At 35.4% G+C, this 14,109-nt stretch overlaps 1 protein-coding gene across 4 annotated transcripts in view; it reads left to right on the forward strand.

Moving 5' to 3' along the window:
* The window catches only part of VPS8 (VPS8 subunit of CORVET complex), a 254,205-nt gene that overhangs the window by 124,150 nt on the left and 115,946 nt on the right, over positions 1-14,109 (forward strand). For all 4 annotated transcript variants that reach the window (XM_063098643.1, XM_063098634.1, XM_063098627.1 and 1 more), the window contains 2 exons: positions 4,639-4,728; positions 8,056-8,102. In XM_063098643.1, coding sequence (XP_062954713.1) covers positions 4,639-4,728; positions 8,056-8,102 — 137 coding nt within the window. The remainder of the gene's footprint in view (positions 1-4,638; positions 4,729-8,055; positions 8,103-14,109) is intronic.

Genomic DNA, 14,109 nt, shown 5'->3' on the forward strand with positions numbered 1-14,109 from the left:
AGGTTTAGATGTTTTTTCCAGTATGAACAAATATGTTTCATTAGATTTTATTTTTACATTTTTTATTTTGAAGTATAAAAAACATTCAGGAAAGTGCATAAAACAAACGTACATTTTAACATAAAAAATTAAAAAGCAAATATCCTATGCCAGATCAAGAAATAGAATATTTCCAGTATCCCAGACTCTTGTCATGTATCTTTTCCTGATCACAATCCCCTGCCTCTTCCCCCTCCCTCCCCATATACCCATTGTCCTGCTCTTTGTGATAATTTCTTGCCTTTCTGTGTACTGTTACTGTGTTTGCATATATCTCTAAATATATGTTTTTGTCTTGCCTATTTTTGAACTTTATGTAAATGAAATTACACTCTCTTTTCTGTCTTATTTTTGCTCAATATTTTGTTTGAGAAGTTTGTACATTTTGTTGTGTGTAACTGAATTCACTTTTATTGTACAGTATTCAATTTTATAAGTATATCGCAGTTCATCCATTTTACTGTTGATGGGTGTTTCAGTTGTTTCTAGTTTTTGAATATTAAAAAGTTACCTGTCCATGATCATTCTTATATATGCATCTTGAGCAAGCCATGTGCGTTTCTATAGGGCAGTGGTTCTCAGTTAGGTCCCCAGACCAGCATTAGAGTATCAGATGAGAATGTGACAGAAATGCAAAGTTTTAGTCTGTACCTCAGACCTATTGAATCAGAAATTCTAAGGGTGAGGCACAGCAATATGTGTTTTAACAACCCCTGCAAGTAATTCTGATGCATGCTACTGGTAATCTCTGCTATAGAGAATATAATTGCTAGTTAATTGAGATTAATATCCCAATGTTGGTGTTATAAGGCTGTGCTCACAACAAGTGAGCTAACCAGCCAGCCCTCTTAAACCTCACTGGATGCAAGCATTGTATGAGAGTTCCCATTGGATCTATGTCCTTGCCAGACCTTAAAACTTTGCCAGTCTAGTGAATGTGTAATGATATCTCATGTTTTAAATTTACGTTACCCTAATTACTAATGAGATTGACATCCTTTTCATATGTTTATTGGCCATTTAAATTTCCTCTCTTGTGATGTGCCTGTTGAGGTCTTTTACCCATTTTTCTGCTTGAATGTCTCTTATGCTTATTGATTTGTAGGATTTCTTTATGTACTGTTAATATAGCAATATATGTTACAATTATCTTTCTCACTCTGTGGCTTTTTCTTCCAATCTTTTTATGGTTCTTTTTAAGAAAAGTTTTTTTCTTAAGTAGTCAAAATAATCATTTCTTTTCCCCTCTATACTTAAGGAGATGTCCTCCTATATTATCATCTAAAGGCTTTCTTTCTTTTTTTTTTTTTTTTAACCTTTAGATCTGAGGTCCACCTGAAAGCAATTTTTTATATATTGTATAAGGTACGGGTCCAGTTAATTTTTTGAAATGCAGATGCCCAATTTCCCTAATAGCAGTTATTTTAAAAGGTTGCCTTTCCCCATTGCTCAGCAGTACTACCTTTGTCATAAGTATATCAAGGATCTATATATATGCGTGATCTATTTTTCTAGGCCTTCTTCTGTTTCATTGGTCTATTTGTCTCTGCATCAATACCACACTATTTTATTATATTTTTCTTTGTTAACATTTTTTTATTGAAATATATTGCTTATACATGTTCGTGGGGTGCAGAGTTATATTTCATTACATGTATACATTGTGTGATGATCAAACCAGGGTAATTAGCATATTCATCATTGTAGGACTTAATCATTTCTTTGTGATGAGGGCATTCAATCTCCTCTCTTCTAGCCATTTGATAACATGCAGTAACATTTTTAACCTCCTTCTGAACATCTTTCTGTTCTTGCCCATTCTCTCTCAACACACATATAGGCCACATACATGTGCACAGGATACTTTATATAAATATAATCCTAATGTTCATGCTGTTTTGTAACCTGTGTTTTTCACATAATAATACACGAGGGTAATCTTTCCATGTCAGTGAACTTACACATATTATTTTAAAATCTTTGCTTTTCTTATTATGATGATGATAATGCTCATTGTAAGAAGCACCAATATAACAAAAATGCTTGACTCAGAAAGCACAAGTCCTACATTATTGTCTCCCCTGCCCTTCCCCACAAAAGATGACCACTATAATGCTCTGGTATATGGGCTATCATATTTCTCCATATCAATATTTTGTTATGTAGACATGGTAGAATTTATTTTTTTTCATTTATTTTTTATTGTAACATAGTTGATTGTACATATTTGCGAGATACAGAGTTGAATATCAATACACGATACTCAAATCAGGATAATTAGTATATTCAACATTATACAGTGTAATTGTTTTTCTTGTCCCTTTGCCAGTTTCTCCGTTTTCCCCCTTCACCCTTAGCCTTTCCCACCTCTGGTAACCTCAGTCCTCTTCTCTTTGAAAGTTAAATGTATTGTTGTGATTGTTGTATCTTTCTTTTTAAAAAATTTATTTGTTTATTTTTAGCTCCCACTTAAGAGTGTGGACATGTGGTATTTCTCTTTCTGTGCCTGGCTTGTTTCACTTAACATGATTTTCTCTGAGTTCAGCCATGTTGCTGTGAATTACAGTATTTCATTCTTTTTTTATGGCAGAGTAGTATTCCATTGAATAACACACTATGTTAAATATTGTTATATAATAAGTCTTGATGTCTTTAAGAGAGTTTTGGCTATTGTTGACTTTTTATACTTCCAAATACATTTTAGAATCAGTTCAAGTTTCACCAAAAAAACTTTTTGTTTTGTGATTCTGACAGGCATTGCATTGAATCTCTTAATTCTTTGGAAAATAATTGACAGTCTTTATAGTACTGTATTGAGTCTTCCAGTCTATGACTATATGGTATAACCCTTTATTTAATATCTTTCTATAAAGTTTTATAATTTCCTCTGTAGAGATTTTCTTATCTTTAGTTAGATTTACTGTCACAACTTTATATTTTTAATGCTATTGTTAATGGTATTTTAAAATTTCATTTCCAACACGGGTATAATGTTTATTATAAGGATTTTTATGGAAGTTTACTTCTATTTCTAGTATACTGAAGGTTTTCTCATGAATGGATTTTGAATTTTATCACCTTTGTCTTTTTCTGTTTTTGTGGTAAATGTTATTGAGGTTAAACCAACCTTGAATTTGCTGATAAATGCAACCTGATCTGATATATTACTCTTTTTTCATATTGTTGGATTTTGTTTTTATTTATGATATTTGTGTCAATATTCATAGTTATGATTGATCTGTAATTTTCCTTTCTTATATTGTCCTTTTGAGTTTAGGTATCAAAATGTTGCTAGCCTCATGCAATGAGCTGGAAAAGTTTCCTTTTTTCTGTTCTCCCTAAGAGGTCAGTTAATGTTGGAATTATTTTTTCCTTAAATGGTTGCTGTGAGGCTTTCTGGGCCTGGGATTTTCCATATGGAAAGATTTTTGACTACACATTCAATTTTTTTAATGCATAAAAATCAATTCAGGCTTTCTGTTTCTTAAGTCAGTTTATCAAATTATACTTTTTAGGAATTTATCCATTTTGTCTAAAATGTCAAATTCTTATCATAAATTAATTCGTGATAATTTCTTATTTTTTTAAATGTCTGCAGATCAGTAGTAATATCCCCAGTTTTGTTTGTGATATTGATTAGTTTTACCTTCTCTCTTTTGAGATGTGTTGCATCAAAGTAGTGTAAACTAGTTATTTGTGTCAGCTAATTGTTAGTAATCTACAAATACTGCCTAAGAATAACTAACAGGTATATCATATCTATTATTAGATATAATGTAATAATTATATTATATCTAATTAATAGATATATCATATTGCAATCACAATAACATGTCTAAGTTTTATTTGATAATATGCTATGTTGGTCTACATTCTGTCTTTGCATTTTAGCCATGCATCATAGATGTGTTTGGTTGCAGTGTTGCCCCAGAGAAGGTACAGTTGGCATAGTAGGTATAGTAGGTGATAGAAATGAAGAAAAGAGTTTTAAGAAGAAAAGATAGCCAGTAATGTCAAGGAAAGTTCAAGGAGAGGGCAGATTGGAAGTCTTAAATTTGACAGGTATAGGTGTTATTAAGAGTGGTTAGTTAATAGTGGTCAACATTTTATTCTCATTTAAAAAATAGGACCTTAAGTTGATTTGAGACAACTCCGGTTTTAAAATCCACCGGGCACCAGAAGTAAAGTTTTAGAATTCTTAGCCAGAGAAATTACAACTATACTTTTTCTCATTTCTTCAAGTTATTACTTTAAGCTCAAGGGTGAAATTCATTGATAGGGAATTTGGGAAACTTTTGTTTCCTCTGTTCTTCCTGGAGATATCATGGCTGGAATCCAGAATTTTACAGTGCTTTCATTTTTTTAAGAATTCTGAATTACCTTTTTTTTTTTTTGTCAAATTCTGATTTTTTACATGGCATATTTCTAATTTGGCTCATTTGCAATGTATGCTTCAAATTGAGGCCCTATGTCAAGATCTCCTGAGATGCAGTGTGGAAGCTTGTGATAATATTGAGGTAGGTAATCATGTTTCACATCTATGGATATTCTATTTAAATATACCCTTAAAGATTACTTCATCTGTTTCTTTAACTCCAGGAACTTGTGTCCCTGAAGCCCTGTAAAGCTGCAGAGCTGGTTGCTATGCACTTTTCTGGACAGATTGAAACAGTCATTAAAAAGCTTCAGGTAAATATTGCAAAAGTATATTGGGAAAAAACATCTGGAGCAGAGACGATTATTGAATCTCTACCTAAGAACTTTTGATTGTAGTAATTTCTTCAAATGATAGTTAATAGAAGTTTGTACACGTTGTGTATGTGTGTATATTTGGGAGTAGTTGTGTAATGATTTCTGAATCTTGAAATAAGGGAACTCATCTTTGTGCATAACAAATATTAACATCAAAGAAACATTTTTGGAACTGTAACCTGTACTTATTCTAGAAATCGTAATCCACAGAAGATCCTGTCTTCCTCCCATTTTCTTTTGCTATAGGATCCACAACCCTTTTCTTTTTGAGGTTAATGTTATTTATTCAAAACTTTGTCATCCTCAAATTGGGTTAGTGCTGACTATTTAGGATTTCTTCTTGGAAAATCTTAACTAGAATACAGCTAAATGCATGCACAATATTGAGAATGTCGGTTAGAAGTACTATTTAATAGGCCTAATATTCCACTTATTAGTTACCACGGCAGTGCTAGTGTTGAGTTTGCTCACTGCTGTTATGGCCACAAGTGATAGAAGTAGGGGACAGGCACATGAAGCACAACCCAGAGTGGCAGCAGTGGTAGCAGGGTACAGCTGCGCAAGATGTAAACCAGAGCAGGAGGGATTAGCTGGCGTGAGAGAGAAAGGTGTGGAATTCATTCATTTAAACACTTACTGTGACCCTATTCTGTACCGCAGTGTGCTAGGCCCTGGGGATACAAATGAAAATACAACCTTTCTTTTAATTTTTCCTATGGAACAGAGAAGCACTTACATAACTGTAGTGCTATGTTATAAGAACTGTGCTAGAGATATTTAAAAAGTGCTGTAGAAATAAGAGGAGAGAGCGATGGACTGTGAGAAAGTCAGATAAGAAGTCCCAGAGGTACTTGAATTGGTCTTGAATGATTGGTATCACTTTTCCAAGCAGAGAATTGGGAAGGGCTTTCTAAATAAGAAGATCCTGTGTATGTAAAGACTTGAAGGCATGAAGCAGCATGCATGTTCAGAGAATGGTCAGGTGAAGCATGATATCGTGGGGGCCAGAGTGGAAGTGGCCTTAGATTTAACTATAAGAGATATGTTGGAGAAGAGGAGTTAAAATTATAGAGACTGGAAAATATGAGTGAACTTCAAAGAGTACTTCACAGAAAGGTTTATATTACTTCATACAAAAGTACTTCATGGAAAGTTTTGTATTATCTTTTAATTCTATTTTCTGCAAACTTTTTGAAGTACCGTCATATACCTTGGGTATTGTTACAGAACAGTCTTATATGTAGTGCAAAGAAATTTATACTGTATCATCTGTGTACTGAAGAATTACTTAAGTTTTTTAAGCAAAGGAATGACACCATTAGATCCATTTTAGTGAAAATAAACTCTGGATAGCAGTGAGGAGAACGGACTGGCAAGGAGAGCAAATGGAGGATAGAGACCAGTTAAAAGGCAAAAGTTCTAGGCAAAAGGTGGTGACAACCAGGACTAAGTCAGTGGCAGTGAGAGGACAGATTCAGGACATAATCGTGAAGCAAAATATACACAATTTGGAAATTAGTTGAATATGATGAGAGGAATTAAAAATGACTCCCAGATATCAGGCTTGATTGTCATGGATGATGAGGTCCATTATCTTAAGATAAAGACATCCATTAATTCAATAAATATTTATGTACCGGTTGTGGGCCAAAAAATTAAGTGCTAAAGATACAAAAACATATAGATGTGATCCCTGCTGTCAATGAAGAAGACAAGCCAAAAGACAATTACAGAATAGTTTGCCTTGAACAATAATAGAGCATTGCCCAGGAAACGGAGGAAGTACTTGGAGGGACATCAAATCCAGTCTAGTGAGGGGGAGAAGGGGACGTTTCTGCTAAAACTATTCGCAATCTCCAGAGCTTCTCTCCCCTTTAAGTCAGTAGTTCTGGTAAAACCCTCCTCTTACTGCAGGATTTCCTGTAGTCTCTTAGGATATTAAGAGACAGGCCCAGTAAATGAATGTAATGTCATATATCAGACAAATATATTAAAGCTGAAGGGTAATGGATAATAAAAAGGTAGGTTTTTTTTGACTGTGGTCTGTTTTTGAACTCTTAGACATTTCCTTAAAGAAACAAAGTATCTTATTGCAGAGCTTTATTGATTGTGAGGGCATCCCACACAAATCTTATAAGGTACCTTACTTTTGACTGAAAGAAAGAAGCCTCTGACCAACTGTTTTCAGAATTCTTGAAATGAAAAATAAGCTACAACGTTTTTATAACCAGGAGGAAAGTTGTGTAAAGTAAAACAAAGTGATTATGGAAAAGATTTTTAAAACATGTTTTAAAAATCACATTCTAATCAATGATAATAATCCTTTTCAGCTTTGAGAATCCCCTGCTTTTTACAAGTGAAGTTTGATGCTGGCCGGTTAGCTCATTTGGTTAGAGTGCAGTGTTACAGCACCAAGGTCAAGGGTTTGGATCCTGTATAGCCAGCCGCAAAAAAAAAAAAAAAAAAGAAAAGAAAAACTAAACAATAATAATGTTTGCTTCATTTTCCCAAGAACTTAGAAACATTATTTATATTTATGTAGTGTTTGCAGGTTTATCTCTTTTAACCCTCACTACTACTCAGTGCAGAAGGCAGAAAAGATATTGCTGTCCTCTTTTTTTACACATGAGGAAACCGAATTGCTAAGATGATAAGTGACTTATACAAAGTCACATAGCTAATAAGTGGCAGAAACAAAACCCAGATTTTATGGCATATTAATTGCTAACATGTTGCAGTTTGATTGCCATTTCTTCTATAGTTGATTATATTGTGGAGTTAATAAGCTTTTTTAGGCGGTGGTTAATTTGGGCCTCAAACTCCCATCCTACCTAGATTGACTGTCTCACAGCAGGCCACTGTCACAAGGAGGACCAAGTGAGGCAATGTGAAACTTATCAGTGCAGCCAGAACTCACCATCAGCAGAACAGTTCACAGCACCTGCCACTCCAAGGGTACTCGTGCTGGGAATAGCTCAAGGATTTGCCTCAGTAGCGGTATTTCCTTTTTGGGCAACAACAAGGTGTATTCCTTCTGCACTCAAAATTGAACGTATAACAGTGATTAGAATTATCAATAGGATGTTGAGGACCTCCAAATGATTCTTTAGAATTTCTTAGAGCTGTACAGCAGGCTTAATGGAAATAGTCATGTATCTGTATATTTTAAAGAGGTAGTCTAGAGTACTTCTTTACCATAGTATAATTTGAAAATTTTGTTTTAATATTTAATGGTATTTATTTATTTATTTATTTTTAATTCAGAACCAGGTTTTGCTTTTCAAGTTTTTGAGGAGTCTTCTTGACCCAAGGTATGTTAATAAACTTTATTTTTCCATAATGTATAGATAAGAAATAAAAGGAAATAAATTGAGGTTAAGATACTGGCCCATGGTGTCCAAATAGTACAACTAGCTCTTGATTTTTAATATTAGTAGGAGTACCTGTTACATAGATAATACCAAAATACGTGATCTGAAAATACATTATATCTTGAGGTAATATTTTCTTTCCATTTGAATATGAGCATATTTGGTAAGTTCTCATCAATGTGAATAAAATAATAAATCATGCCATGAAGACATATTTCAGGAAAATTTAATGACAATATAGCTTCCCGTTTCTTTCCTAGCTTTACTCTTACCTATTACTTATTCCACACTGTACGCTGATAGCTCTATTTTTTAAAGTAAACACCTACTTCCCAGCCCACCTCTAAATTTATTAACTTTTTTTTTTTTCTTAATTTTATTTTGTCGATGTACAATGTGGTTGATTATTGTGGCCCATTACCGAAACCTCCCTCCCTCCTCCCTCTCCCCCCTCCCTCCCAACAATGTCCTTTCTGTTTGCTTGTCGTATCAACTTCAAGGAATTGTAGTTGTTATGTCTTCTCCCCCCCCCCGCCCGGTTTTTGTGTTTGTGTCTCTGTGTGTGTGTGAATTTATTTATTTATTTTTAGCTCCCACCAATAAGTGAGAACATGTGGTATTTCTCTTTCTGTGCCTGACTTGTTTCACTTAATATACTTCTCCCAAGATCCATCCATGTTGTTGCAAATGGCAGTATTTCATTCGTTTTTATACCTGAGTAGTATTCCATTGTGTATATATACCACATTTTCCGTATCCTCTCATCCGATGATGGACATTTGGGTTGGTTCCAAGTCTTGGCTATTGTAAAGAGTGCTGCGATGAACATTGGGGAACAGGTATACCTTCGACTTGATGATTTCCATTCCTCTGGGTATATTCCCAGCAGTGGGATAGCTGGGTCATATGGTAGATCTATCTGCAATTGTTTGAAGAACCTCCATACCATTTTCCACAGAGGCTGCACGATTTTGCAGTCCCACCAACAGTGTATGAGAGTTCCTTTTTCTCTGCAACCTCACCAGCATTTATCATTCAGAGTCTTTTGGGTTTTAGCCATCCTAACTGGGGTGAGATGGTATCTCAGTGTAGTTTTGATTTGCATTTCCCGGATGCTGAGTGATGTTGAACATTTTTTGATATGTCTGTTGGTCATTTGTATATCTTCCTTAGAGAAATGCCTACTTAGCTCTTTTGCCCATTTTTTAATTGGGTTGCTTCTTTTTTTCTTGTAAAGTTGTTTGAGTTCCTTGTATATTCTGGATATTAATCCTTTGTCAGATGTATATTTTGCAAATATTTTCTCCCACTCTGTTGGTTGTCTTTTAACTCTGTTAATTGTTTCTTTTGCTGTGCAGAAGCTCTTTAGTTTGATATAATCCCATTTGTTTATTTTTCCTTTGGTTGCCCGTGCTTTTGGGGTCGTATTCATGAAGTCTCTGTCCAGTCCTATTTCCTGAAGTGTCTCTCCTATGTTTTCTGTAAGAAGTTTTATTGTTTCAGAGTGTATATTTAATTCTTTAATCCATTTTGAGTTTACTTTAGTGTATGGTGAAAGGTGTGGGTCTAGTTTCATTCTCCTGCATATTGATATCCAGTCCTCCTAGCACCATTTGCTAAAGAGGCAGTCTCTTCTCCAGTGTATAGGCTTGGTGCCTTTGTCAAAGATCAGATGGCTGTAGGTGTGTGGGTTGATTTCTGGATTCTCTATTCTATCCCATTGGTCAGTGTGTCTGTTTTTATGCCAGTACCATACTGTTTTGGTTATTATACCTTTGTAGTATAGTTTAAAGTCAGGTAGTGTTATGCCTCCAGCTTTATTTTTTTTATTCAGCGTTGCTTTGGCTATGCGTGGTCTTTTGTTATTCCATATAAATGTCTGGATAGTTCTTTCCATTTCTGAGAAAAATGTCATTGGGATTTTGATGGGGATTGCATTAAATTTGTATATCACTTTGGGTAGTATGGACATTTTCACTATGTTGATTCTTCCAATCCAAGAGCATGGGATATCTTTCCATCTTCTTATAGCCTCTCTACTTTCTCTCAGCAGTGGTTTGTAGTTCTCATTATAGAGATTTTTCACCTCCTTGGTTAACTCAATTCCTAAGTATTTTATTTTTTTGGTGGCTATTGTAAATGGGCAGGCTTTCTTGATTTCTCGTTCTGCATGTTTACTATTGGAGAAGAGAAATGCTACTGATTCTTGTGTGTTGATTTTGTATCCTGCTACTGTGCTGAAATCATTTATCAATTCCAAGAGTTTTTTGTAGAGGCTTTAGGCTGTTCGATATATAGGATCATGTCATCTGCAAACAGGGACAGTTTGACTTCATCTTTTCCAATCTGGATGCCCTTTATTTCCTTCTCTTCTCTGATTGCTCTGGCTAGTACTTCCAACACTATGTTGAATAGGAGTGGTGAGAGTGGGCATCCTTGTCTAGTTCCTGTTCTTAAAGGAAAAGCTTTCAGCTTTTGCCCATTCAGGATGATATTGGCAGTGGGTTTGGCATATATGGCTTTAATTATGTTGAGATACTTTTCCTCTATACCTATCTTATAGAGGGTCTTTGTCATGAATGAGTGTTGAATTTTATCAATGCTTTGTCAGCATCTATAGAGATGATCATATGGTCCTTGTGTTTGATTTTATTAATATGGTGTATCACATTTATTGATTTGCGTATGTTGAACCAACCTTGCATCCCTGGGATGAATCCCACTTGATCGTGGTGAATAATTTTATGTATGTGTTGCTGTATTCTGTTTGCTAGTATTTTAGTGAGGATTTTTGCACCTATATTCATCAAGGATATCAGCCTGTAGTTTTCTTTTTTGGTTATATCTTTACCTGGTTTTGGTATCAGGATGATGTTTGCTTCATAGAATGAGTTTGGGAGATTTGCGTCTGTTTCAATCTTTTGGAATAGTTTGTAAAGAATCGGTGTCAATTCCTCTTTGAATGTTTGGTAAAATTCTGCAGTGAATCCGTCTTGTTCTGGGCTTTTCTTTGTTGGGAGCTTTCTGATAACAGCTTCAATCTCCTTTATTGTTATTGGTCTGTTCAGATTTTCTACATCTTCATGGCTCAGTTTTGGGAGCTTGTGTGTGTCCAGAAATTTATCCATTTCCTCCAGATTTTCAAACTCGTTGGTGTATAGTTGTTTATAATAGTCTTGAATGATTCCTTGTATTTCGGATGAATCAGTTGTAATATCACCTTTTTCATTTCTAATTTTTGTTATTTGAATCTTCTCTCTTTTTTTTTTTTTTTTGTTAGCCATGCTAATGGTTTGTCAATTTTATTTATCTTTTCAAAAAACCAACTTTTTGATTCATTGATCTTTTGTATTGTTTTTTGGGTTTCAATTTCATTAAGTTCTGCTCTGATCTTAATGATTTCTTTCCGTCTGCTCACTTTAGGTTTGGATTGTTCTTGTTATTCTAGATCTTTAAGGTGAAGTGTTAGGTTGTTCACTTGCCATCTTTCCATTCTTCTGAGGTGAGCATTTAATGCAATAAATTTCCCCCTTAATACTGCTTTTGCAGTATCCCACAGGTTTTGGTATGATGTATCATTATTTTCATTAGTTTCAATAAATTTTTTGATTTCCTGCTTGATTTCTTCTTTGATCCATATGTCATTAAGTAGAATGCTATTTAATTTCCATGTGTTGGTATAGTTTCCAGAATTTCGTTTGTTATTGATTTCTAGTTTTAATCCATTATGGTCTGAGAAAATACATGGGATAATTCCAACTTTTTTGAATTTATTGAGACTTGATTTGTGACCCAATATGTGATCTATCCTGGAGAATGATCCATGTGCTGATGAGAAGAATGAATATTCTGAGGTTGTTGGATGGAATGTTCTGTAGATATCTGCCAAGTCCAATTGGTCTAGAGTATTGTTTAGATCTTGTGTTTCTCTACTGATTCTTTGCCTAGATGATCTGTCTAATATTGACAGTGGGGTGTTCAGGTCCCCTGCTATTATGGTATTAGTGTCTATTTCCTTCTTTAGGTCTAATAGAGTTTGTTTGATAAATCTGGCTGCTCCAACATTGGTTGCGTACATATTTATGATTGTTATGTCTTCTTAATGGATTAGTCCTTTTATCATTAAGTAGTGTCCCTCATTGTCTCTTTTTATGGTTTTTAGTTTAAAGTCTACTTTGTCAGAAAAAGAATAGCTACTCCAGCTCGTTTTTCTTTTCTGTTTGCATGGTAAATCTTTTTCCATCCTTTCACTCTTAGTCTATGTGAATCTTTATGGGTGAGGTGGGTCTCTTGAAGGCAGCATATAGTTGGGTCCTCCTTATTAATCCAGTCAGCCAGTCTGTGTCTTTTGATTGGGGAATTTAAGCCTTTAACATTAAGAGTTGTTATTGAAAGGTGTTGATTTATTCCTAGCCTTTTGTTGATTGTTGTTTGGTTGTCTTAGGTGTCTTTTGTTCCTTGCTTTCTGATTTACTGTTTGGTTTCTGTGTTTGTTGGTTCCTTAGGTTGTAGATAGCATTTTTGTTTGTTTGTTTTCTCTTCATGAATGCCATTTTTATTATACTAGTGGGTTTAGATTTTTCTGGGGTTTTATGGCAGTGGTAGTTATTTTTCAGGAACCAAACCAGTTCTCCCTTGAGAATTTCTTGTAAGGGTGGTCGTGTGGTGGTAAACTCCCGCAGTTTTTGTTTGTCTGAGAAATATACTATTTGCCCTTCATTTCGGAAGGATAGCCTTGCAGGGTAGAGTATTCTTGGCTGACAATCTCTGTCTTTTAGTATTTTGAATACATCATCCCATTCCTTTCTGGCTTTTAGGGTTTGTGATGAAAAGTCTGATGTTAGCCTGATTGGGGCTCTCTTATAGGTGATTTGATGCTTCTCTCTTGCAGCTTTTAAGATTCTCTCTTTGTCTTTGAGTTTTGCCAATTTGACTGTAACATGTCTTGGAGAAGACCTTTTTTGGGTTGAATACGTTTGGAGATGGTCGAGCTTCCTGGATCTGAAGATCTGTGATTTTTCCTATACCTGGGAAGTTTTCTGCCACTATTTTGTTTAATATGTTTTCAATGCAGGCTCCTTTTTCCTCCCCTTCTGGAATACCTATGACTCGGATATTTGAGCGCTTAAGGTTGTCTGATATCTCTCTCAGATTTTCTTCAATATCTTTGATTCTTTTTTCTTTTTTTTTTTTGTCTGCTTGTGTTATTTCAAATAGCCCATCTTCAAGTTCAGAGGTTCTCTCTTCAACTTCGACAAGCCTGCTGGTTAAACTCTCCATTGTGTTTTTTATTTCGCTGAATAACTTCTTCTGTTCAGCAAATTCTGCTACATTTTTTTTTTCAGGGCATTGATTTCCTTGTACATTTCTTCCTTCAGGTCCTGTATACTTTTCCTCCCTTCATCATGATGTCTAGCTGAGTTTTCTTGTATCTCATTCAGTTTCCTTAGAATTATCACTCAAAATTCCTTGTCAGTCATTTCAAGAGCTTCTTGTTCTATAGGATCTAGAGCTTGAGATTTATTATCTTTTGGTGGTGTACTTTCTTGATTTTTCGTATTTCTGGTATTTTTTCTTTGACGTTTATTCATTGTGGCAGGGGGTTTCACAGTCCACAGTTTTGACACTATTGACTAACTAAGATGTTGCTGTGGTTGCCAATTTGGTATGGCTACCTCAGTGACTCCCTCTTCCCTGCACTCTGGCCCTGGCTGCTGGCATGCGCCGAGGCACCGCAGAGCGTGTGGTCTCTGCAGAGCTTCCCCTTCCCCTGCAGGATGTCTCCCTGCTCTCTGCGCACTAGGCCGGGCTTGGGATGGAGCCGGGTTGCGGCAGTGAAGCCTACCTGCTGCTGGATTGCACGGCAGCAGCGTGGACCCTGTGGAGTTCCCGCCTCCCCTGGCGGATGACTCCCCGCTCTGTGTGCACTGGGCTGGGCTGGGAATGA

The sequence above is a fragment of the Cynocephalus volans genome, chromosome 1, assembly GCF_027409185.1.
Source record: "Cynocephalus volans isolate mCynVol1 chromosome 1, mCynVol1.pri, whole genome shotgun sequence".
NCBI classification, from domain to species: domain Eukaryota; kingdom Metazoa; phylum Chordata; class Mammalia; order Dermoptera; family Cynocephalidae; genus Cynocephalus; species Cynocephalus volans.